The sequence below is a fragment of the Molothrus ater genome, chromosome 5 (assembly GCF_012460135.2).
Source record: "Molothrus ater isolate BHLD 08-10-18 breed brown headed cowbird chromosome 5, BPBGC_Mater_1.1, whole genome shotgun sequence".
Classification (NCBI taxonomy): domain Eukaryota; kingdom Metazoa; phylum Chordata; class Aves; order Passeriformes; family Icteridae; genus Molothrus; species Molothrus ater.
Window position 1 is genome coordinate 61,747,139 of NC_050482.2, and position 24,692 is coordinate 61,771,830.

The 24,692-nt window shown below is 39.2% G+C and overlaps 1 protein-coding gene across 2 annotated transcripts in view; it reads left to right on the forward strand.

Moving 5' to 3' along the window:
• Nucleotides 1-23,387, forward strand: part of IPO8 (importin 8) — a 51,303-nt gene extending 27,916 nt beyond the window's left edge. Inside the window, exons 18-26 of one of the 2 annotated variants that reach the window (XM_036400418.2) lie at nucleotides 9-134; nucleotides 598-695; nucleotides 1,729-1,824; nucleotides 3,245-3,465; nucleotides 9,887-10,092; nucleotides 11,513-11,749; nucleotides 12,427-12,543; nucleotides 12,641-12,701; nucleotides 13,250-13,353. In XM_036400418.2, the coding sequence (XP_036256311.1) occupies nucleotides 9-134; nucleotides 598-695; nucleotides 1,729-1,824; nucleotides 3,245-3,465; nucleotides 9,887-10,092; nucleotides 11,513-11,749; nucleotides 12,427-12,543; nucleotides 12,641-12,663 (1,124 nt within the window). In that variant the 3' untranslated portion in view covers nucleotides 12,664-12,701; nucleotides 13,250-13,353. Of the gene's footprint in view, nucleotides 1-8; nucleotides 135-597; nucleotides 696-1,728; nucleotides 1,825-3,244; nucleotides 3,466-9,886; nucleotides 10,093-11,512; nucleotides 11,750-12,426; nucleotides 12,544-12,640; nucleotides 12,702-13,249 lie in introns of both variants that reach the window. The other variant, XM_036400417.2, reaches the window with a different exon arrangement.
• The last annotated feature ends 1,305 nt before the right edge of the window (nucleotides 23,388-24,692 follow it).

Here is a 24,692-nt window from a genome sequence, read left to right on the forward strand (position 1 = left end):
TTTTGCAGAGTTTTATGAAGAAATTCTGTCCTTGGCCTTCAGCTTAACATGCCAGATGATTTCACCTCAGATGTGGCAGCTTTTAGGTGTTCTGTACGAGGTTTTCCAGCAGGACTGCTTTGAATACTTTGCAGGTAAATTCACTTCTGTTCTAATGATATTTTTACTGTTTGAGAATTCATCTCTAGCAGATCAGGGTCTCTTCCATTTAGTGTCATGGTTTAAAATGATCATGTATTTGAGTCATGCCCTGCCCGTCTGTTTAGTGTGGGAGTGGAACAGGAGATATTTAAGTAGGAGAAGCAAATCTGTCAGTGTGATCAGTTGTTGTAGGGGTCCTGAACTCAAAGAAAGTTGAATATTCAAAGTTAATGTGAAACTACAAATTGATTCATTAAGATGTGATCCTACTCTAGTTCCAAGAATGCACCCTACATAGTGCATTTTATGAAGAATTCTTCCAGAAAAGACTTTCACAGAGTTTGAATTTCCAGCCCTATTCAAGAACATCAGCTAATGAATTCCCCTTTTTAGGACTACCTCTCTGGTTAGCACTTTTTGCAAGTTTTTTTCTCTTTTGCTCTCCCTGTTCTGCAGATATGATGCCTCTCTTGCATAATTATGTGACCATTGACACCGATACTTTACTGTCTAACCCAAAGCATTTAGAAATCATTTACTCTATGTGTAAAAAGGTAAGGCTTCTGATTCTTACTCTTGTTTTTATCACTGGTACATAACAATTAGAGGAGCTGAGTGACATGAACATGCCACGTGGTGGCCAAGCATTTCAGAATTAAGTGAATTTTGGTCTTGACTCAGTTCTGAGCACATGCAGCACCTTCACACTTTGTAAGTGACATGCTTTAAGAAAATTACATGCAAAAAGCTCTGTGGGAGAAAGCTGCTGTTAATCTTGACTCTCTTCCATGGAGAGCTATTTTGGTAGGTAGGGAATTAATGAAGCCTGATTTCCTTGGGTTGTGTATCTTGCAGTTGGACTCTCTGGTTGTCAGCTAAGGTGCAAACTCATTTGAAGTTCTTCCTACATTTATCTTGTTTCTCTTTCATGCTGAGTCTCTCATGTATAATAAAGTATGAGATCATGCTGCAGTCCTCCTCTGATTTGGGGCATTAGAGAGTGTTAGGCATCTAGCTACCTGCTTATTTTTAAGAAACTTGGAGTATTTATTTGATTGTGAAAATTTTGCTTCTTTTGTCAGGTTTGATTGACAGTGACCATGGGGTTGAAATGTATTGAGATGAAGCACTCAGTTTCATTTGTATGTGCCTACACACAGAATGATTGCATACATCTTGTTCTTAATCAGAAACTAGCCTAGACATAGCACTTCACTTTGCCACGCTGTTAATCTGCCAGTGACTATTAGAATTGAAGTGAAAAAGTGGAAACGCCATGTGGAAAACATCAGTGATTCTTCTAAGTGACATTTCTTTCTAAAAAAGGGAAAGTGAGAACATATAAATAATATAATATTCTTTAAGAACTACAGTAATTTCTTCTAGTTTTTAAAATTCACCTTTAGCCACTCATTCTTGCTTATGTCCTGTAGAGATGAATTATGTGTCTTAATTCCTCACAAAATTTAACATGAATACATATGTATATGCTGTGTAGAGATTTTTGGATGTATGCAGGTACAGGAGCACTTGCTCTCAGTGTTGTCAGTGATTACTGATAAATTAAATTGTCACTCTGATTGTTAGGTACTGACAGGAGATGCAGGAGAAGATGCAGAGTGCCATGCAGCCAAACTCCTAGAAGTGATTGTTCTTCAGTGCAAAGGACGGGGTATTGACCAGGTGATATATATTGAACAGGTTTTCTCTTTTATTGCTTTCTAATGGTCCATGGCTCCTGAGAGAAACAGCTGAAATTAGAGAATTTGAGGGAAATGTGCAGTGGGGAGAAAGACAGAAAGAAGTAAATGAACTCAGGAAAGTTTGTAAGGTTGGGGTTTTTTGATTTTGAGACAAGATGTTAGTGGGCATGACCACAAAATGGATATGGAGTGAATTATAAGGATATAGTATGTTGTGCAAGATTGTAGTTTTTTTCTTTCTATTAATAGAATTTCCCTTTTGATGCAAAACACATACTTAAAACTACTGTGGCTGAGAGTTTAACTGTACATATCCAACTGCTGTTGTTCCTCCAAGCTATGGGAACTTTTTGATGTCTTAAATTACTAAGTGCATTTGGAAATGCAGATTTTTTAGCATGGCTTGATTGTGATTGCAGGGAGAAACATAATCACAGTTTTCCAGAGTTTCTTAGAACACCTTTTTAGAAAGTAGTCTTTTTCCTGTTAAGGGCCAAATTCTGGACTCATGTAATGAGCCTAAATTACCTTGACATATCATGTTTGATGTTGCCACAGTACAATCCATGGATTTCAGTGATAAGTTTTCAGGTAATTTCACTGAAAGTGATATAACTTTACTGGTGTAAATCTGAAGTAATTGAAGATAAAAACCGTCTCTGAAAGGTTCGATTTTTTAAAGGAAATCTGGAAGAGTTTAAAGTGACTTCAATGTATTTGCATTGAAATAAATATGTGGTGGAAGGCTTAATTGAGCTGTACAACTCTGTGAATTAAAATGGCTGCACACAGAACTGAAACTCATAAACTAAAACTTTTGTAATGCTTGCCAAATTTTTGTAATGTATAAATTTGTCCATTGAAATATACATGTGTTTAGAAGATGCTTATTTCATTGTTTAGAAATTTGTGCGTGTTTGCTTTTATCCGAATAAACTCATTTTAAACTTCTATAAAAAATTTAACATCACTTTACATTTATTAGGAAAAACTCCTAACTATGTTATGAATTTAGGTAGTTTAATTTCTAATGCCTGTTAGTTTTGAAATAGTTTAGTGTCTTCCTTCAAAGATGAGAATGTCTGAGTCTTTTTCTAAATCTTTTCAACATGCTAGAGCAAACTCCACCAAATGGCCCGAAATATTCTCCCCTGTGCTCAGAATAACACTGCAATTTTTAGCTCAGAGAAGAGCTGTTTTGGGGAAGATTTATAAGCCTGTGATCGGAGGCTAGAAAGTGAAAGGAATGTGTTCCTTTCTCTGTACCTGAACTTTGGATAACTCAGGACATAATTCTGGTAAAAATATTACAAAATTTTGTATAATCTGGCAATATGTCTAATGACTGTTTTCTTTTTTTTTTTCCCTTTCCTTTTCTTTTTGTCTTCTTTTGTGCCCAGTGTATTCCCCTCTTTGTGGAGGCTGTTCTGGAGCGCTTGACTCGAGGAGTTAAAACAAGCGAGCTCCGTACCATGTGTCTTCAAGTTGCCATAGCTGCACTCTACTACAATCCTGACCTACTTTTGCACACCTTGGAGAACATCAGATTTCCACACAATCCTGAGCCCATCACTGCACAGTTCATAAACCAGTGGATGAATGACACAGACTGTTTTTTTGGGCAAGTACTGAGAGGGTTTTTTTACAGTATTCAATATTGACCAGCTGTTTTTCAACAATGTGAGAAACTATGATCACTCTTGAAAACTTTTAAAAGTTTGGTAAGGGACAAAAGGGACAATATCCAGCACTGGGGTGTTTGGCAATCTGCCAAAAGCACATTGTTAACTTAAAACAATGTTCTCTATATACTGTTATGTTATTACAGGGGGTATATGCATATTCATAAGAGTTTATGCATATTCAAAGTTTCCTGTGAGTTTACATGTTCTAGGAACTCTTTTGCTTGGTTTTAACCTTTGACTTGTCTGCATGCCATCTTATAGATTAAATCAATATGTTTTATTTCTTCTTGATGCTCCATTCTGTTGTTTTGACACTTTTTAATAATTGGAGAGTCAGTAGTAAATTTTTTTCTCTTGGTGTCCTGGTTCTTGTCACTGTTATCATTCAGATAAGATGGTCCACAAAGGTGAGAAACAACCTAGCTATTTCACACCATTACCTGGGAAAGCATTTTAATACATTATTCAGTTTTCATTTTAATATTATGCTAAGGCCTAAGATAAATATATATTTATCACACTATTATTTATATAAACTATACAGTACATACGTAAACTGACAGGCTATATTGTACCAAAAAGCAGTTAAAAGGAATTACAAATTGTATTATATCAGAATCTTTGTGATCAATAATAGCTCGTAAAAGCTAATACATAGATGTAGATTACAAAGCCAGTAACTATATTTATCATTTATAACAAACAGCATGTTAACTTTTTATCTGAAACACTGTGTACATACTTTCTGTTCTGTATTTTGTAAGTTATTTTTAACTGCTCCATTTAATGAAAAAAATATTACTCTTTGCAGTGAACCCCACTTCTGATTTTAAATGAATTTTCACAATCAACTTGCATGTTTATCGTTGTGCCATTGACTTCTTAGCATCCTGCTGAACTTAAATGTCACTGTGACCTCCCTTGAATGTGTGTGTGCTGCACTGGTGTGCGCTCAGGCAGGAGCTGAGCATTTGTAAAGTTAATGAAGGAGAGCAAAGCCTGTCATCACCTAGCAAAGCTTGCACTTGATACTGAGCAGAGGTGAAGGCCAGTGCTTGCCTCTCAGCTGAGATGTGGTGTCTTAACTGGGAGATTCACATCCACTTAAGGGCAAAGCAGACAGATGTAGTTAACAGCTACCTCTCACCTTCCTGCTTGAGTTTTGTTTTGTTACTGGAGGCTGACAGCTGCCTGCAGGTGTATGGATAGGCTTAGATGGGTGTCTTCCTTAAGTTGCTTCTTCCACACCTTGTGGTAATATTATTGGTAATTGCTAAATTATTTTTATATCTTCCAGCTTTAGAAAAGGACAAGACATTTTAGGATTTCCGTGTACCAATTTTCTTTTATGGCTGAAGCAAAGTTCTTGAGCTTCATCTCTTTGTGCTTTCATTTTTTTCTACTACATATCACATGCTGAGCAAATAGAGAGATGGTAGGAAAGAAGATATTCCTTAAGATGGTAAACTGAAAGAGATTTATAGTCTGAAAGAGTTCATCCTGGAGCATTCACTGAGAAGCTAGTCAGATTCAGAGAGGAAAAATGTTAGGGTCTGACTAGGCTCCAATCTCAGAGAGTACTGTGAGCTACTGTGAGCTAAATTTTCAGTTCTTCTGTGTTGCTCATCAAAAAGCATCAGCTACTGAAACTACTCTTCAAATAAACTCGTACTTGGAGCTGAGACAAAGGTTAACAAAGCCTGTGAAAATGAAAAGTTAAACACGTGGTTGTCATGCCCATCATTCTACCCAGAGTGCACTTGCATGGCAGCAGAGGGTTAGAAATCTCTCTTTGATCTGCTGCTACCAGCAGAGAAATAATTATCTACAATATTGCTTAAATCTAAAAGTCACTGTTCCTTCTGTGCTGTCTCCTCACTTTGTGGCTTCCAGGTGTAGGGTAGGGCTTTTGCTGTGGTACTGCTGGTGAGGCACTGTGATGTGCTCTAAGGGACTCCCTCCCTTTCCCTCAGGAGAGCACTGCTTCTAGCAGACCATTTGTTTTCTTAGGAGTATTAAAGGAGCCCCAGATTCAGAGGCCTAACTGAACAGGAAAAGACAGAAGTGCAAAAAAATTTGGTGTTCTTGAAACCCTTTCTTGGGTCCTCCCCTAACAAGTTCATGTCTTCATCAGAGAGCAGTGGGCACCTTTATTTGTACAGCCCTTTTTCTCATCAGCTGCCATTTGTTGCTTTGGTTTACACTTCACTTACTTTCTATTAAGAGGCAGTTTTAGGCCCAGATTCAAATCATTTGGTAAACTCACAGATCCTAGAGAAACTGAACAAGATCAAAGTAGATCCACCTTCAGATGTGAAGGACCAGGTGAATCTTGCTGTCATTTCTTTGTCAGCCATGCAGGAAATCTGGAACATGGGGGTGACTGTGGCTGTTCAAGATGCCTTGTCCACATAAATCTCACACGCTTTTGTGTGGACACTCCATCCTTGGAAGTGTTCAAGGTCAGGCTGGATGGGGTTTTGAGCAACCTGGTCTAGTGGAAGGTGTCCCTGCCCATGGCAGAGGAGTTGGAACTAGATGACCTTTAGGGTCCCTTCCAACCCAAACCGTTCCATGATTCTATGTCTTTCTTGTGTAGCTGTGAAGTCTTAGTCCCCATAGATTGTGCTCTGCCAGCAGTAGGGTTGTGCATGGCTGCACATGCTCAGGCTGGAGCCATTGGTGTTTGCCAAAAAAATGCAGTGTTTCTGGAGCAGCACATGCAAACACATGAGATGGAATCCATGGGAAAAATGCAAGGGAAAAGCAGTTATGGTAAGATAAGTAGCTGTTCTTCCATGTTATTAAAACCATGGAAACTATTGAAAAAGTGTTACAAAGTTGGCATATTAAAAATTAGCCAGGCAAGGAGAACTTAGAATTCCTTGTAAGACCGTGCATAAATTCAGTATGTCATAGTGGAAATCACAAATCTGTGGGTGTGTGCTGATAGTCCCTATATGCCACAGGATATTGTATGTATTTCTAAATGCTTTCTGCAGTAACTTCACACTGGAAAGCCTTTTGCAGAAACATTTGCTCGTTTCCACTTTCTACCTTTTTACTGACAGCTGAGGTTTGGATGACACATCTGCATGACTTAAGCTTATTCTCATACTAAAAGTTCTTCTATGGTAACTAGGGTGAAAGGAAAATCTCACTTGCTTCAAAAAAAACCCTCAATAAGTGCTTTTGGGTTTTTTGAAGCTGAAAAGGCTTATATATTTGATAGGAGTTTGAGTAGTTAAAAATCCTAGGTTTCTCAGAGTTGTACATAAAAATCCCAGTCTTCTGTTGGTTCCAACTTTGCAAATAGAAGGAAATGGCTAATTATTTGCAGTTTGTCCAGGAACTGGATTGATGTAATAGAAAGAAGCTTGATTTTCACAGTAAAAGCAAAGGCTTAGCATTTTTTCTCTGAAATACTTTCAGCTTCGTTTAAAATACAAAAGATTTTAAAATCCTTTGTGCTGTATTAGAGGAATATGTGTTAGCAAGAGGAGGTCCTGCAGATTATGAGGACCACACACAGCTTGTTAAAAATAGACGTGGCTTAGAGTCATGCATTGCAGGGCTGTGTGTTGTGTGTTTAGCACTCCAGGCTTGATAAACCATTGAGGAATAAGCAGAGTCCCTGATTGTTAGGGAGGGCTATTGTGTGCTTCTGAGCAAATAAGTACAGATCTCAAAGCACAAATTACTAAGGAGAATCATATCCAGGCTCCCTTGAGCAGATGGAAGGGTGCTGAAATAATGAGCCTTTTGATAGCAAGGGAATGATCCTGAAGCTATTCTTTGCTATTATGAAAATATATAAAACTCCATTTTGCTTGTTCAGTCCTTCATACAGCTGGGGTATAGTAGAATACTGAACTTCAGGCAAGGCAGATGCTTTTCCTGCTGTTTCTCTCTGCTGGCAGGTGAAAGAAAAGTCTCCTTCTGGCTCAGGTTCACTAAAGATGGCTCAATGCCTCAATTTCTGCTGTCCTGCAGGGCCTTCTCATAACATGCATATTCTGAAGACGTGTTCATTCTTGCATCTTCTCTCTTTAGCAGCTTTAAAGTGGAGCATGACAAATGTGCTGTGGGTTTTGGTCATTTGGGCTGCTTCCCAATGATGACTCCCTTTCTAACAGCAGGGCCTCATTCTTGTACTTTGATTTGCTGTCCCAAATTGATAATTTCATATGAAGCTAAGCTATTAAATACTAAGATTTTTTTTTTACATTTTCCTGTTGCATTTTGCAATTTGTGTTGTGCAATGGTAGCTTTTTCAAATGTATGATAAAAAATAGTGCTAAGAGTTGTTAGTTTACTCTGGTGCATGTGGCTGAAGTTCCTTCTTTGTACATTTGGGTCTTGAAGAAATTTCATGGCTTCCCAGTGTCAAGATGCAGGATAGAAATCTTGTGCATAGATTACAGAGCTTTGGTCACACTTGGATGACAGTGCTGACAAAAAGAGGAGGTCAAGAAAGTTTTTTCCATTTGTATTTGCACTAAGGATAACTTTCCAAATAACAGCTATCCCTCATTTATAGGTAGCATAATCTTTAGCTTGGCTTTTGGTCTGCAAAGTGTCGGCATGAGAGCGAATGCCTTGTTTTTAACATGCAGGAGTTAGTCATTTCAGCTGAGAGGAGTAAGGGATTTATGGTTTTTTTCTCATGAAAGCAGACCTTGTTCCTCTATCTCAGTCTCCCTGGTTTGTATGCCCTCTTTTGTGACCCATGCCATCTGAAAAGAGAGGATTATGGTTACAGGAACTCTGTGTTCCTGCTTGCGCCTTGGTGCGTTTTTCGACACGTGTAACCAAGCAGCCAAACCCAATGTGACAAAGTGTGTCATTTGATATGCTGCTTGACTTTGTTGTTCTTGGAAGGTCTGCTGGGATCATAGTGTTCTGCATGGTCATATATAATTTATTTTTGCTGTCAGCTACTCTTGAGAATGAATCACTTCAGAAAATCCTAACAGGACTAACAACATGGGAGGTGTCATGAAATCCCTCCAGATCTCCAATCTTGTTTAAGCACAAGTAAAGTTTAGAAAGCAGCAATACAAGATCACTTGTGTTACTTAAAGGATATAACAGTTCAGTAGCATGTTATATAGGAACTTAGGTAATGAACTACTCAGCACTGAAAAGCTGTATCTCTGTAGTGATTTTTGAAGTGGTGGATTGAACTGGTAGTCCCACTGTTAGCTTTATTGCAGCCTGTGGTGCCCATCTTATTTCTTCTCTCTCACCTTGTATTCTCTTAATTCCAAATTAAAACTGGTTCAGTAATGGAAGTATCCCAAGATTTTAGAGGATGGCCATTTTCTCCCAGCTCTGGAGGTTTGCTTGGTTTCTCTAGGTTTGGCTGCAGAAGGCTTGCACAGAAGCTGTCAGCATCAAATTGAATAGTTCAAACAAAAAAGCTTCTCTCAAGCCCATAATAGCAGAATACTGTAATGTTAGCTCCAAGTTGAATACTTCTGATGTTTCCAGTAAAGGAGAACCAGAGAGTGTCTGCAGAGGCATTTAGAGATTTTTTTCCATCTTGTTTGCAGAAATTCCTGTTTCTGGAAGTGAAAATAAATTCTTATGTTTAAGAGCATAGGTTCTTACCTAGTTTCCTGACTGTGGTCCCATAAAAATCTTTCTGCTACTAATTCAATTAATTTCTTTCCCTTCAATTGTCTTCAGTTTGTTTTACTGGAGGGCTACTCACTTGTAAGTTCCCAGTTTGAGTATACTGCCAGTTACTCTTGATAAGACAGAATTATTTCCCTGCTTTCACCAGAGTTAGCAATGTGTCTGAAGTTAGCATTAGAAATTGTATATTGAAATATGTATAAGCCATTCTGATGGATTTCTCATAATTTAACTTCAGCTGTCCCTGGGGCATTCCATAAATGCACCCCGCAATTCAATGCATTCCCGCTTATCATTGCTCTTCACTAATAGTTTTTGCCAATTTCCATCCCTGAAACAGTACTGCTATCAAAGCCAAGGCAAATTAATTTTCCATCCTATTTAATAATGATAATCTGTATCAAATGCTTTATTAAAGACAAGATAGTCTATATAATTATTAAACAGTATTTATTTAGCATTACAAATTTTGCATTTGGTAATCAGAAAAAGTTGCTCCAGGAATTTGACCAGTGCTTGAAAGTTGTTTAATTGTTCTTGGATGAGTACTTTCCAGTGGGAAACTTGCATTCAAAATGAAGAAAATAGTTTGTGTAGGATCTTTGAACATAGCCTCTGAGACATTGTCTTCTGCCATGTCAAGCACCAGGATTTTAATGTTCTTTATACATCCTTGCAGAAAATCTGGTTTTGTCTAACAATTTTGTCTTGTTTCAGACTCCATGACAGAAAGATGTGTATAATAGGACTGAGCATCCTAATGGAATTGCAGAACCGACCACCTGCAGTGGATGCTGTGGCTGCCCAGATTGTTCCTTCAATCCTCCTCCTCTTCTTGGGCTTAAAACAAGTGTGCGCCTCACGAGAGCTCACAGAACACGAGGATCATGCTAAAGATGAAAAACACTTTGCAGAAGATAATGGTAAAATCTCCCCTTTTCACATTGTGGATTTTGTCTGGATTTAATTTAAAGGGGGTAAGAAATTGCAGTTCATTTTTAAGACTCATTAGTCTGCTGAAAATAGCTCAGCTTACTGGGTGCTTGAAATACCATCTTAGGAATTGATTTTTCCTCCCAAAAAACCAGTGTAATCAAAATATTTCAAGATGTAACAGCTAACATTTTGTGAAAGGGTAGTATTGGTTCAAGAGTAACTTGCAGGTGTACTCTTCTGGGTTGGGAATATACCATCTTCTCACATAAGCAGCAGGAGTTTGCCAGGACTCCACTAGGTATATTGTTATTTCCTGGAAAGAAGCTGTTCCACTACCCAGCTGTCTGAAAGGCCTTTTTGATTGAATTTTGAAGGAGGTCCTGGCAGGTCTTCTTTGTCCAAATGGAAGGTTGTTTGCAGAGTAGGGTTTGAGACAGCTGAGGTTCCTTGAGCACACAGACCTCTAACCTCTGTGTCTGCCAGAAGAGAAAAAGCATCAAAGAATACCTTACAGAGGGAATTGAGGGGAGGGAATTATCCACAGCATTGCAGGCAAATGTGTTTGACAAGGAGTAGATGCTTTGAGGTCTGAAAATCAGATTGAATGTAAGCAGATTATGTAATCCACTCACATTTCACCCATAATTGTTCTGTAATGGAATCACAGAACTCTTCTCAATACATAGGAATACAGTATGGAAACAGCAGAGGAATGTTCAAATCTCTGTCCTGTGATTCCAGTCCCTGCTTGCTGCATCTATAGTCATCTTTATTCTTTCTAAACTGTTAACACAGGAAGAGCTGCAGGTTTGGAAATGAAGGTTTTGGTTTTTTAAAATCTTGATTATAAGTCAGAAATGCTTTTCCTTAAGTAACAAAAATCAGTATTTAGAATTGCAGGTTGTAGTTGCATTTAAATCAGGGGATCATAGTTTCATAAGCAGAATGGAAGGTAACACCAACTTAAGGTGTTCACATAAGGCAACACTCAAGAAGAGAAGGCATACAGTTGGTCTACAGATAGATTTCTCATGGTTTTATGTGCATTTGTGAATTCTATGCAAGTCTCTGTAATTTAAAAAGCAGAGTGATGGACCATTTATTGGAAGACATTTCCTCAAAAATTTTGTACCCTACAATTGCACAATGACTGCATAAATGAAAGAAGAAAAAAGATGGCAGTTCCACATTCCTCAGGTCTGCATAGAAACAAAAGTTTAACTGATCTTGAATGTAGGAAAGGTTTTAACATTTAACATAAGACTATTAAGATTTTGGGGAAGGAGTGTTAACAGATGGTCCCCTTTCCAGCCAAAACCTAGATTTACTAATTGTTTTTAATTCATCAGTCAGTGTTTCCTTATAGTTTTAAACCTTGTTTTCCAAAACATATCAATGCTTTTGCAGAAGAGATACCGAGCGATGAGGATGAGACAAATGAAGTGAGCCAGGCAATGCAAGAGAACCACGGTGGAGGAGGAGGTGGCAGTGCTGGAGGTGGAGAGGAAGAGGATGAAGACGATGATGATGATGATGACTGGGATGAAGATGCATTGGAGGAGACTGCTCTTGAAGGGTTCAGCACACCTCTTGACCTTGAAAATGGTGTTGATGAATACCAGTTTTTTACACAAGCACTTCTGAGTATGTGTTTGCTGGTTGGCAGAATGATATAACATGATGAAATCATGCTTTAATTTGGAGATGTTTATGGTCATCACTGGGGAAAACCCTTTTCTTTGTTATGAGTAATGGTTTAGATTACTGAAATGGTAAAAGGTGATCTCACTTTCTAATGTTAGTCCTAAGATTTTTTGGCTTACTAGTGCTACAAAAAAAAAAAGGTAGCAAATAGAGCCAAAAATTAATTCTCTTCACATTCTCCCTCAGAATTTTTCAATCACAGCCTAAATAAGTGGGGCTTGGTCACTAGAGGGACTAGTATATAGAGAAATATCTGTCACCTTCTTGATGTTAATGGAGAAATTATTTTCTCCCTTTCCTGTTTCACTAATCCAGTTGCTTTTAGTTTTCATATGAGTTTTAAATGAGAAGATTCAATTCACATTGTCCATGAATAATGGCCACATGGTTAACGTTCTGTTTCAGAAAGCAGAGGATGTAATTAAGTTCCCCAAAATGGATTGCCTCTATTACAGTGGGAATTCTGTGCAAAGAGAACCAACAGGAATACTGATCTTGTTTTGCAGTGCAGATTCTGTTTTAAAACCAGCCAGAATTTCATGTGGTTCAGTTTGTTATTCTGAAATGAACTCGTATGTAAGCTGATGGTCCCTTTTCCTGCCTTGCTGCCCTGACAGCGGTGCAGAGCCGGGATGCAGCCTGGTACCACTCCCTGACCGCGCCGTTGAGCGAGGATCAGAAGAAACAGCTGCAGGAGATCTACACATTAGCAGAGCACCGGAGAACTGCTGCAGGTGAGTCACTTCCCTGGGCCCCTTTCAGCTCTTGCAGAGATGTTGGAACTGCTTCTAATCTGTAACAACCACCTCTGTGCTAATTAACATTTTCTAGGAAGCGTGAGCAGGATATCATGATTACATTATTCCTTGCCTGGAAGTGTGTGTTATTCTGAGTAAGTTTACTGTTGTTTCTAATTAATTACCTTCTCATAGACTTGTGCTGTTGTTTTTTTTCAACAGGGTATGAACTAGTTTTACACAATCTGACATTTTAAATGAAGAACAAATTAAGGCAATATCTATCAGCAGCCAGGCATTTGATAAAGATTACTATCAGTTTTTATGTGTTTAACAGTTTTGTAACTTTTTAACTACTTATGTTGCCTTGCAGTTAGTGTGAGGTTTTAGATGTGTAGAAAGCTTGCATCATGGAAAATAAATTCAGACTTAATCAAAAAGAATGGTGTAGCATAGACTGACTCAGTAAAGCATTAATTTCTCAACTCTATTGTAGAGGTGTGCACATTTATGCCCTCAGAGAAAACCTGAGTGTAATTTATTCCTGTCATTGCATTTAGGGAATGAAATTTTGACTCAGCTGAGAGTTTTTTCCATAACTTTGCATTCATAGTTGAGCTGTATTGTCTCTTACTTTGTAAGAGTCACCACGTGTTTGTTCTCTGTAGACTTATTTTTCATATCCTTTTTCTTTGAATTCTAGAGACTAAGACAATAGAACAACAAAGTGGCTACACTTTTGACAACAAAGGACTGATCACAGCATTTAATTTTGCTGGAAATACTCCCGGTGGCAACTGAAGGATCAGCTACAAAGGTCAATGGGAAGGGTCTCATCATTACATTTTCTTGAAATCATCGTGACTTCTGAGTGATAGGGGAGGGTAATTTAATGCTGCTGAAGGTTTTCTGGGAAATAGCAGTGTGCTTCCCCCACCAGAATGCTCTTTCTAACCAGCTACTGTAATGTACAAATTCTTGTGGTGTTTTTATAATTTGATGGACTGAAAGGAAATGTTCGTCCTCAAGAAACCTGGATGACCGGGAGGGGCCAGACTGCATCTAATTGAGTTGCACTTCTCAGGTTTTTGCTGTGCAGAATTGATAGATTCATATGGATAACAGTGCCTTCTGTTGTACATGGATTGCCTGAACAAATGGATTTTGGAGTGCATTATAATTTTTTAAGTGTAAGGACATTTCTTGATACACTGTAAGCCTTGGTTCCATGTTTTCCAATCACCTGCTTTTTACTGCTCGGTTTCATTGTTTGTTGGTTGCATACAAATTGCTGGATTCACAATATTAGCACACCTTCCTGATTTGGTGCAGACCAAATACGTAGAGGGAGGTGTCTGTTGGAGTTGCAGAGCAAACACTGGTTATGTCAAAGGGTCTTAACAAAATGGCAGATTTTCCCTTGATGCAGTAGTCTTAAATTATTTCTCTTAGCCATGAATTCAATTTGCTTGAGTTACAGTGGCTTGCCTGGCAGGTGGCTATCATAAATCTAGATCAATATTAGCTCCTGCCTGGACAAATGGTGTGGCCCTCTCATGTAGATGTTCTACATGACAGCTTTTTTCTGCTATTATTGATGAATATTGGATTATACGTGGGATAATCTCTTCTGGTTTTTTTCATTCATTACCATTCCAGTGGTAGTACTGAATAATGTGGTACAAAATATTTGCAATATTTTATTTATTTTGATAGAAGAAGAACAGCTTCAAAATTACTTCTTACTGTTACACTCTGTGATTGTATTTCTGGTCTGCATTGCAGTTGGTTATTCTTGTTCCATGCTAAAATTTCTGACAGATTTTTTTCCTGAATTTTGAAGACTGGTTTCACCACTGGAGGTTTAGACTAGATATTAGGAAAAATTTCCTCATGGGAAGGGTGGTCAGACATTGGGACAGGCTGCCCAGGGAAGTGGGAAGAATCAACATCCCTGGAAGTGTTTATGCAACACACAGATGTGGCACTTAGGGGCAGGGTTTTGCAGTGAACACGGAGTTAACAGTTGTACTTGATGACCTTAGAGGTCTTTTCCAACCTAATGGGTTCTATAGTACAAGGTGTTTGTGGAGAAGTTCATTTAGAGAGGAAGTGATAGCAGTACTAATTTGAATAGGTGCCCCTCCTTTAGGTCTACTGGGATCACAGTGGTGTAGCAAAAAGCAATAGGGGTGCTTTAGAATGTGAACTTTGGATTGGAGATAAAATGTTTAGACCAGATTTTGTCTCTGTGTTAATTTCTTTATAATTTAAAAATATTCACCAATCAGTTTTAAACACATACTAATAATCTATTTCTTTACAGCAGTGTCCCAAATAAAAAGTCAAAGCCTTTCTCATACCCCATCAAATTTTCTTCAACTACAGTAAATTACAGACTGCTGGCTCTGTGCAGTGCTTTCATTTTGTTATTCTGGGTGAGTCTGATAAATCTGAAGCACTCTGTGCCTTGGCTTCTGGAAAAGGCCAGAGGATCTCTGCCCGTTCCTTCTGGAATTTTCCTGGCCTGGCAGCTGTGGGGCAGAATGTTCCCTACACTTTCCTGTTTCCTGCACCTTTTTGTCAGACTCTAAGGCTGTTTCTGTGCTGCTGCTTCTCTTCTTTTTTTGCCTTCCTTTCCCCAGCAGCTACAGAGTAAAGTTGGCCTGGTTCATGTAGGTTTTTCACTGATGCTGCTTAGTTAATAACAACAGTGAAAATGTCTCGTTTTTAGGCTTGTTGTGCATGTGGAAACAGTGAGAATTCCAGGGTCTGTATTTCTAAAAAAGAACAGTCTGTTGAGCTGCACTGGACAGGCTCTTTAAGGTCGAGCAGAAGACGGCCAAGATATCCTTTATTTGGAATGTCAGGTTATGAAAATTACAGGTCACTTGCTAATTTAGGCCTGGAGGTATACTGACTGAGACAGTAAGTAAGAAAGCAATACCTCCAGTTTGTTGGGGAGTTTATCAGAAACCTCAGAAGTTTTGAAATCATTCACGAATTTAAGAAATGGTTTTTGGAAGTTAAGGGCACTGGTGACTTCTCTCTTACCTGTCAATTGAAGTTAGGTATTAGGCAGGTAAACTGTTTAAGCCCTTTATTACTTTATTAAAAGAAACAAGATTGTGAAGTTGGGTTTCTTTCAAAGCCCGTTTGCCTTCTCTATACTGGTGTGCAGAGTAGAAAATGGATTTATTTTTCTTCTGCTAATGAGGTTGCTTGCACTGTCACAGGCTTATATTTAGGAGTTGATGTGTTCAAGGTAAAATCTGCTTTTGCATAGCATCATCTTGGTGTCACTAAGCTGAACTATGGCTGCTCCCTAGTTCTGCTTCTTGTATACTTTTCAAATCAGCTGCCAAGAAAATTTCATCCAGATGTTTCATACAAGAGTTTAATCAGCATTGTGAGTTGGGAATCTTTGTTGTCTATTTTGCATTGGGGTCAGAGATGTCTGAGGGACTGGCATGTAAAAAGGTTAAATGCCTTTCCCTTCCCAGAAGATTCATGAGCAAATGTTTCTACTGGCAAAAGCAAATGTTAATTATTTTATTCCTTTTTTTTGAAAAGGGTTTTCATCCAAAAAGATTTATTGGGCTCTGGCCTCCACTTTAACATATGGTTCTCTTTTAACATGATAAATACCCATTTGTACATGATCATAAATAGGTAATGGATTTTAGGTGTTTCTTTCTGAGCTGTGTCCAGCTTTGTACTACATTAAAGGGAGAGTAACACAAATGTGCATTTACTGTCTCACTTTGAACCGAGGTAATCGTGGAATATCAGATACCAGCACTGCCAACCAAGCATGATGTATTTAGCATTGGAAGGAAAGAGAATCATGAATGTATTGCAAAATAAAACAAAGGCTGATAACTGGTAACTTATGTTGCCCCATGCCCATAATCCCAAAGTGTAAAGATGATCTGTGTGGGCACCACAGTGGCTTTACATAGGAAATTAGTGTAATGGGGGTTGTAATCATAGCAAATGGGAACTTGCATAAGCTCCTTTTCCAGATAAAATTAACTGATCCTGGTGTTGAACTGCATATGCTGTTATGTCACTTGTGAAAGGAAAATAAGAATCACCACATGTTTTGGCTGCCTCTTTTTACTGTCTCTCTTTCAGCATTGAAGTACATTGCTTGCTTTCATTGCAAAGCAGAGTCTTTAATCACAATGGCAAGCTCCAGGAAGAGTGCAGAATATCAAGCTGAGGAAAAGGTTGGAAAACCCCAAACCTCAACAATCCCCCAAAACCCACATGTGCACAATCTGACTGAAATGAATGTACTTGGGGAGTGTTAAGTGAAAATATTTAAAGAATGTCACACAAAATGTTATTGTAGATTCTTTGCTTTAGGGAAAAAGGCTGCCTGTGGGGTGTGATGGAGCCATGAAATGCTCTGCTTTAGGACATGCCCTTTGCCTGTGAAGTCCTGGCAGTTTGTGGCTCTGGATTCCATCATACGTGGTAGGACAGTAGAGATTTTTTTTTCTTACTACAAAGCCAGAGTCTGTCTTGAGATTGTCTTGAGCCAAAGGAATTGTAGACAACATTAATTATTAACTGTCCTGTTTCCAGAATGCTTTCCTGTCTTTTTCTTTCCTCCTTTTCTCCTTTTGTCAAGCCACAATGTTATTGGATATTTCAGGGAATTTTCAAAAGACCTGAAAAGGTAAACCTTAAGCAATTTTTATAAAATCTTTTTCTTGAAACAATGCAATTTATCAGTTGCATTTCTCTTTGTAGAACAGTCTGTCATTTGACATAAACAGATGATACAGAACTTCAACAGCCCCTCACTTGTGCCTGTGGTTTGATGAGCCTTTCTGTGATTTACTCCTTAATATGGGCACTTTGAAATCCCCATACCTTGGACTGAAATTTGCTCAAAGGATAGGCAAAAATGCACTATGTAATGGAGTACCCAGTCCTCATCTGAGATGTGCCCCAGTCAATCTTTTGTTAATATTTGGCAGTCGGGTGGTCAGTTCCTCAAGGATCTCTGTGTCTGATTGAGGACATTCTTCAGGCCCAAGAGGCTGTCTCTGCAGGTAGGCAGAGAATTGATTTTCCCTCGCTGCAGAAAAGCATCCAGCAGGGATGGCTATGAACTTCATGATCTTAGGAGTGAAAATAGCATTCTTTTCTCCGGGATATCAGGTTTTAACCCAGGTGGGTGGGATACAGTAGAGGTGCACGTTCCCATTGTGTTTAAGGAAGCCAGATGCTATTCCAGATACCAAAAAGTCTCAGCATAAAACCATATCATAAAGGGGATGTGTGAGGAGGCCAAGCTGCTTGCTTTGGACACCTCTTCCACTGCTACTACTTTTGTTAAACTAGTCAGGGAAAACCAGTGAAAAATGAAAGAAAATTAAAGCAGTGCTTGGGCACTGGGCAGGCCGAAACTTTCCTGGCCTGTGGATCTATTTCCAAGACTCACTGCAAATACGCACAGATACTCTTCAGATCCAATATGCATCATCTGTAGGGATGTCAGTACCCTGCCTGACAGCCATGCATGAGAGGTGAAGACTTAAGGTGATTTTTCTCTGGCAGAAATCAGATGCGTCTCTTTAAAAAGTCTGGAAACTCCTTGTCCTGACTGATATGCAATCACCAACATGAGACACTCAGTGGGATTACAATCTTTCTTAAAGATGATCAGCATACCTCCTAAAGGGCTACTGAAAGTGTTCTTTGTCTAGGGAGCTGGCAGATGAACTGCTCTTGGACTAGAAGAGTTTTGGAGAACACCAATTCAGAGAGAATCTGCAGGCATATGTGGTTGTGATGAATTGGGAAAGGATTCATCTAAATTGGGGGGATGCTTTTGATATGACCTGAGATCTGCAGCATTCCCTATGTTGCCTAGGTCTTCTAGAGCAGCATCCAAGAACTTTTTCCCATGCCTGCCTTTGGGAAGAGAATATGCTTGGGCAGTCCCAAATTTTGTGCAGTGCTTTGAACTTGAGATCAGAAAACAATTTTGATTACAAGTTGTTCATAACAGAAAAATGAGGTGGAAGTGGTATATTAATGCTAGAATTCTCTTTGTAGGCTGTATAGAGGTTCACATTTTGAGAGTTTGGCTCTGTTCATGGTGGGGTAGGAGTTGAAGTTCCAGATACTTGGATTTCTCTAGTGTGAATACAGCAGTGTCAGCTGCAGGATTCACCTGAGAGAATGTCGGTCAGGGGCTGCCTGCTAGACCATCTGGATGAGGTTACATGAAGTGAAATGCAAAAACTGTGAAACTACTTGATAGTTAAAGCTGTTGAGCAACAAAAATTTTCTTGAAATGAGATTTTATTATTCTCAGGTATGTTTTAATTTTCATGTTTCGTGCCCTTATACGAAATGTAAAATTACTGCATAACATAGAGGCCTATTCATTTCTCACAGAACTGTTTACCATTGAAGGTGTTCATCCAGGAATTGTTCCTCATTTTTAGGTGTTTTCAACAGGTTTGTTAGTGAAATTGCACATATCCTCTTTCACCACTTTTCATGCACAGAAATCTTGGAAATGAACTTAACAAAAAGAAGAACAGTGCTTTGAAAAGAGAAGATTATGCATAAGCAGGTTATTTTTAGAAAACAGAAGAACTGTGGCTTCTGAAGAAAATATGAAACCGTCACTATTTATACAAAAGTGCATGAGGTAAAGAAATTAATGTAAGACAATATAAGCAAGACATGTTCTTTGATCACAGCTGTAATGTTTATTTTTCATTGCAAAACAATGTGTGACACTTACTTTTGATTGCATGTTCTGTTGGAATAACACCTAACATAAATCACATGAAATGTTTTGTGGGCTCAAAAAGAGACCAAAGAGGCCATGCACATTTCTTTTGATACTAAAAGCAAGGAGATGAGCCCAGGACTGCTGTGACTGGAGGGAACCTGCTATGTGCTACATTAGCAGATTGAATTGCAGGATCATCACCTTTGTAAAAAGCCTGAAATACTAAACTGTGGGTTGGCTTTGAGGGCAAGAACTGACAAATGCAAAGCATGCATTGATGACAAGAAGAACCTCTTCCTAGCTTAAAGAGTTCTGTACAGTGTTCTCTTAAGCTGTGCTGAATTTGCTTTAAAAACAGTAATAAATCTTATTGCTTAGGTCGAATGTTACATCTGTTGTGCATTTATATGGGAAGAATAATATTTCTTAAAAAATTGTAACATGCCACCTACCAAGGAGCCAAATCTCATTTTATAGCTGCTTTTCATACAGCCATAAAACTTCTTTGCAAGAACACCCGAGAATTCATTTTAAACAAATGTGTGTGTTACCCAGAGTTAATAAGTGCATTTGTATAGCAGTGTTTGTTAATCTCTGACCTGTGAAGGCAGCTGTTCACTTACACACGTTGGCTGGGAGAGAGCATAACTGATGTTTGATGCAGAACACCCAAACACAACCCTCAAAATATCGAACTAGTGAAGATATTCATCTGCACCAGAGCTTTGGCCAGTCTGCTGTGCATGCAGCTCATAAAGAAGGCACTGTTACCAGACTTCCACAGGACAAGAAATGAATTTTCCAGGCAGGAACAGCAGGCCTGGTATTCGTATGAGTGGAGTATTTCTCTGGTGGTGAGTTGCTGAAGTAGCCTGTTTGTTAAATTGCACTGATTGATAATGCTTGCCCTTTACTGTATGGACCACTTCTGTGTGTCCTCCACAGTCTGTCTCCCTAAAAGCAGTCCTTAGTGGTCTATGTTTCTGAACTAGGGAGGCTGAATTAGGGTAGTTTGCCCAAAGCCATAGCAAGGTGTTGCAGCTGGCATGAGAAATTAAAATTCTGGCTCTGTATAAGTGCCTAGGAGTTTTGCTATTGGTTCTAATGGTGCTAGGATTTTACCCATGCAATTTGCTAGGTCCTGGTGTTTGGATTACTGCTGATGCCTTCCACAGAAACTCTGCCAGAACATACTTAATTTATGAAATTGCTCAGCAACAGCGAGTTCCACTATTGAACTACAATTTTAATCTGTCTAGCAGTGACACTGTTTAATTGTATTTTGTGTGGGTTGCTTGGTATGACAAGCTCTCCTGGAGAAAAAATGGTTCTCAGCAAGGTGATGAATGACATCCCACTTGCTAATTCCCCTTGAGGCTTTGAAGTGAACCTGATGGATTGGAAGCAGAACTCCGGATGACTGGTGGTATCATCTGCACCATGTGTGAGGCTGCAGGCTGGGGAGCCCCTCTGCAGGTACTAACAAACATCCTGGATTGGATGTGAGGTTGCAGGTTGTGATTGCCACTTCTAACAGGCTATAAAGAGTGTATTTGTTACCCAAGTAAATATTTGGCTCCTATGCTGCCTCCTGCCCTCTGACAGTGTTGATCTTTTTTGGACTAGAATCACATTCTTAACCTGAATTTTAACTCCTAGTCTCTTAAAATGATAACTTGTACCATTTGGTCCCTAGCAAGGGTGAAATAGGATCAGTGTTTGCTTTCTCTTGTTGCCAGGTATGTTAAATGAACAATTTAATTTAATTACCCATTTGATTAAATTACTGGGACTTTACCCAATGTCATATGGTTTCCTGCTGATTTTTTTTTTTTTCTGGCAGAGCTCAAGCTGCATGGTATTGTGTGCACATCAGGAAAACTCCATAGTCACATAAATGAGATTCTGAGCGAAATACAGAGAATGGAAAGGTCATTTCAGTATATGAATAATGGATTCTTTCCTTTTTTATTAAATGCATTGGTCTTCTATCTTTCAGCACCTTGTAGAGCACAATGTGCAACTACAACAACAAAGGATGCCTTAAGCAGTTTCTATTAAATAGAAATACTCCATACTGTCCTTTTTACACGGCATACCTTGCCTGCCCTGAGAGGTTGTTGTGCAAAGTGTGGTAATGGGGCCAAATGTCTGCACCTTTGTGTAGGGATTTGAGCACAGCCATGGGGCTGGCACTGGACTCTCAGCAGCAGCAGCTGTGGCTGTGCTCTGCAAGAGTTGTGTCCTCACAGGGAGAGCACATCCTGTGTCTCATGTTCCTCCTGCCATAAGGATCTTCCTGGAGGATGAAGGGGGTTAAACAAAACTGCAACGAGAATAATCTGAGAGCACTGCAGTGCATCTGACTGTGCACTGAACTGAACCAGTTATTGCCATCCTTTGCTATGTATAGACCACTCAGAAATGTGTCAGCATGAGGTGAGATTAAACAGAGACATGGAGTCTGGTTCCTCGGTGTGGCAAGGACCATAATTCTGCCAAACAAGAATCAACTCAGTTAGGGTGAACAGCAGGATTAGCTCTGTTTCTGTTACTGTTTTGAAGAAAAACTGACAAGGATCTGTCTGCACCATTGTGATGGAGGGAAAACAAAAAACCAGCCTGGCCAGGAGAGAATCCATGCACAAGAAATAGCCTAAGCATTGGTTTCACTGGAACAGCAAGCGTGGAAATCACTGCGAAGAAGAGCGACTATTCCAGATGTTCAGTTACAGAATATTTATCCCAATGCATTGTTAATCAAAAGGTTTACTGATTACATGAAGGTAGATCTAAGGTAAAGAGGTTGCAGATACTTTCCTATTGTGCTCCTCTGATCTGTAAGTACTTTGGAACTGGGGCTGTCTGAGCCACCAGGCTGGAGGCTCTAAAGGAACTTTCCTGGCTGCCAAAGGTTGTTGTGTCAATAAGAGAGAATTCTGCACAGTCTCAGACTGCCTCTGTTATTGTGGTTTCTTCTTAAGTCTGGTGAAGGCTCATTTGATTTTTTTGTTTAATGGGATTTTCTGTTGGTGATTGATATTTTTCTAATAAAATACACACACCACTGTCACTGTGTGGCTGAAGTAGCAGCTGGTTTTGGTTGCAAATCATTCCTGGCTGCCTGTCACAGAAGGATTGCTTGTGGTAGTCTCTGTCTGCTCTAATAAGGCTTTGTTACCCTCTCACTTTGCTGTCTGGTCTGTAGCTTCACAGTGCAGTGATCTTCCAGGGCATCAGGACGTTGTCTTAGATCTTCAGCTTCTGCTTTTTGTAAACTCAGAAATTTTCTCACTTCATTGTGATCCTGGATTCCTCTGTCCACTTCTCACATGTGCACCTCTTTGGGGTTTGTGACTGTGATTTGCTGAAGTAGGAAACCTAACTGTGGAGTGGTGCTAGTTTTTACTGTCAATAGATACTTCCATAAAGCATGGATCATGAGATTCTCTTACTTTCTTTAGATACGGTTCAATGTAAAATGTTTTCAAATAGATTTTGTGCAATTTTTTTCAGTGTTTCAGGATCAAATTACTGAATCAAGGCCCAAATCCTTATATGATGAAATTCTGTTACTGTACTGCAGGTTGGGGAAGGTACAGAAAACATAAGGCAAATACATCCAAGATTAACTATGACAAGAAGAAGAAAGTATTGCTTTGCTTAGTATTTATATTTAAAATATCTCTATATTTTTGCTTTGTTCCAGTTTTGGGCAGGGGAAGATTTAATTGGCTTCTGCTTTTTATTTGGGTATGGACCTGTAGTTGACTTTTAACTCTGGATTTTACTTTATGACAGCATTGCTACAGGAAAATATAGCACCAACTACTTAATGTCAAAGGGTGTGTGCTAGTTTATTTTGTTGCCTTCCATCCAAGGTCGCTTGTGTCATGGGACACCTGAGTCCAAGATTTATTCTGCTGCAGGAGATTGCCTAGCAGTACACTAACAGTTCATAATCTAAAGAATTTTTGAAGCTATATTAAAGCACAGGGAAGCATTTTATCCTTCTCCGAATGGATTCTGTTTCACAACAAAACTTTGTACAATAAAATTTTCTTTTTAAAAAATATCCCCCTTTTGGTTGAGGAAAAAATAGAGGGCAAAAATCAGCAACTGTGGACCTTTGAAGATATACAGATGAGCACTAGGATGTGGAATGCTAGTAGGTAGATAAGGAAAAAAAATAAGCACACTACCTAATTTTAGGCACCTAATTTAGATTAGGAGGCTTATCTTGTTAGATTTTTGTTAGGAGAGTGAGGGTTGTGCTCCTAAGGCATCAGATGTCACCCTCTGGCAAAACCTGCTTCCTTCTCATAAAGCAAGCTCAGGAAAATGTGCCATCCATGTTGGGTGGGGAATTCTGCTATTGTGAGTGCACCCCTGGTGGGTTATTTTGCGGGGAAAGAGAAACACTCCAAGGTTTATAACCTATAGTAATTAGAGAAGAAAAGTCTCCACATCTTGCTTGCTGGTAGTGTGCAAGTGGATAGTCACTTTTGCTGATGTTTGTGCATAAGAGAGATTCTGAAACATGACTAATATGATGCATATGCTTTGTCTTTGCCACGGTAAATTGGAACCTTTCCATACCCAGGAGCTGAGCTGTAGCTCTTCTTGATTTAAAGTGTGTTATGTTGCCTTAATTGCACCATTTATCATGACTTTTTGGTGCTTTTTAATTTTGCTTTTTACTGTGGATTCTCTAACCCGAGTAAATGATACTACAGCATTCAGGAAACTTGGAAGGCATTCAAACCAGCACTTCATCAGCACTCTGAAAGATAATCTATGGACACCAAAGTTGCAGGACCTTGAGAAAAGGCCATTGGCATGAAGAGATTGGAACTCTGTGGGACAGAAGCACCTAAAGGTATGTAAGGTTCTGATTCTGAGTTACTGAAGGTGTTGAGCCCCTGGGCCAATGGTGTCCAGATCTGTCTTTTAGAATTAGGAGAAAGCCCTAAAGAAAGGAAACAGAGCCCTTGAAGAAATATGTTACAGAGCTGAATTTTCTGTCAATTTCTATTGCTATCCTTTCTTGAAGACTTAGAACAAGAACTTAGTTCAGGTTAGAAGGGATCTTAGGAGGTTCCTAATCAGCCTGCTGCCCAAAGCACAGCCAGCTCAGAGATCATGGACGGGGGAATCTGAGGGTAGCAGAGTAGCTTGGTTGGCCTGTGTGGGCAGAGATCATTAGGAGGGCAGGTGCTTGACTTGTTCAAAATGTGATAATGGCAATAATCTTGAATGAAGTGGCTCTGCTTCCAGCAGAGGATAATTAGCCTTTGCATTTGAAAGGAAATGATCAGGAAAAGCAATAAGCATTAGGCAGGAGTCCCACTACCATGCAGTTTCCAGCTCTGGTAACCAC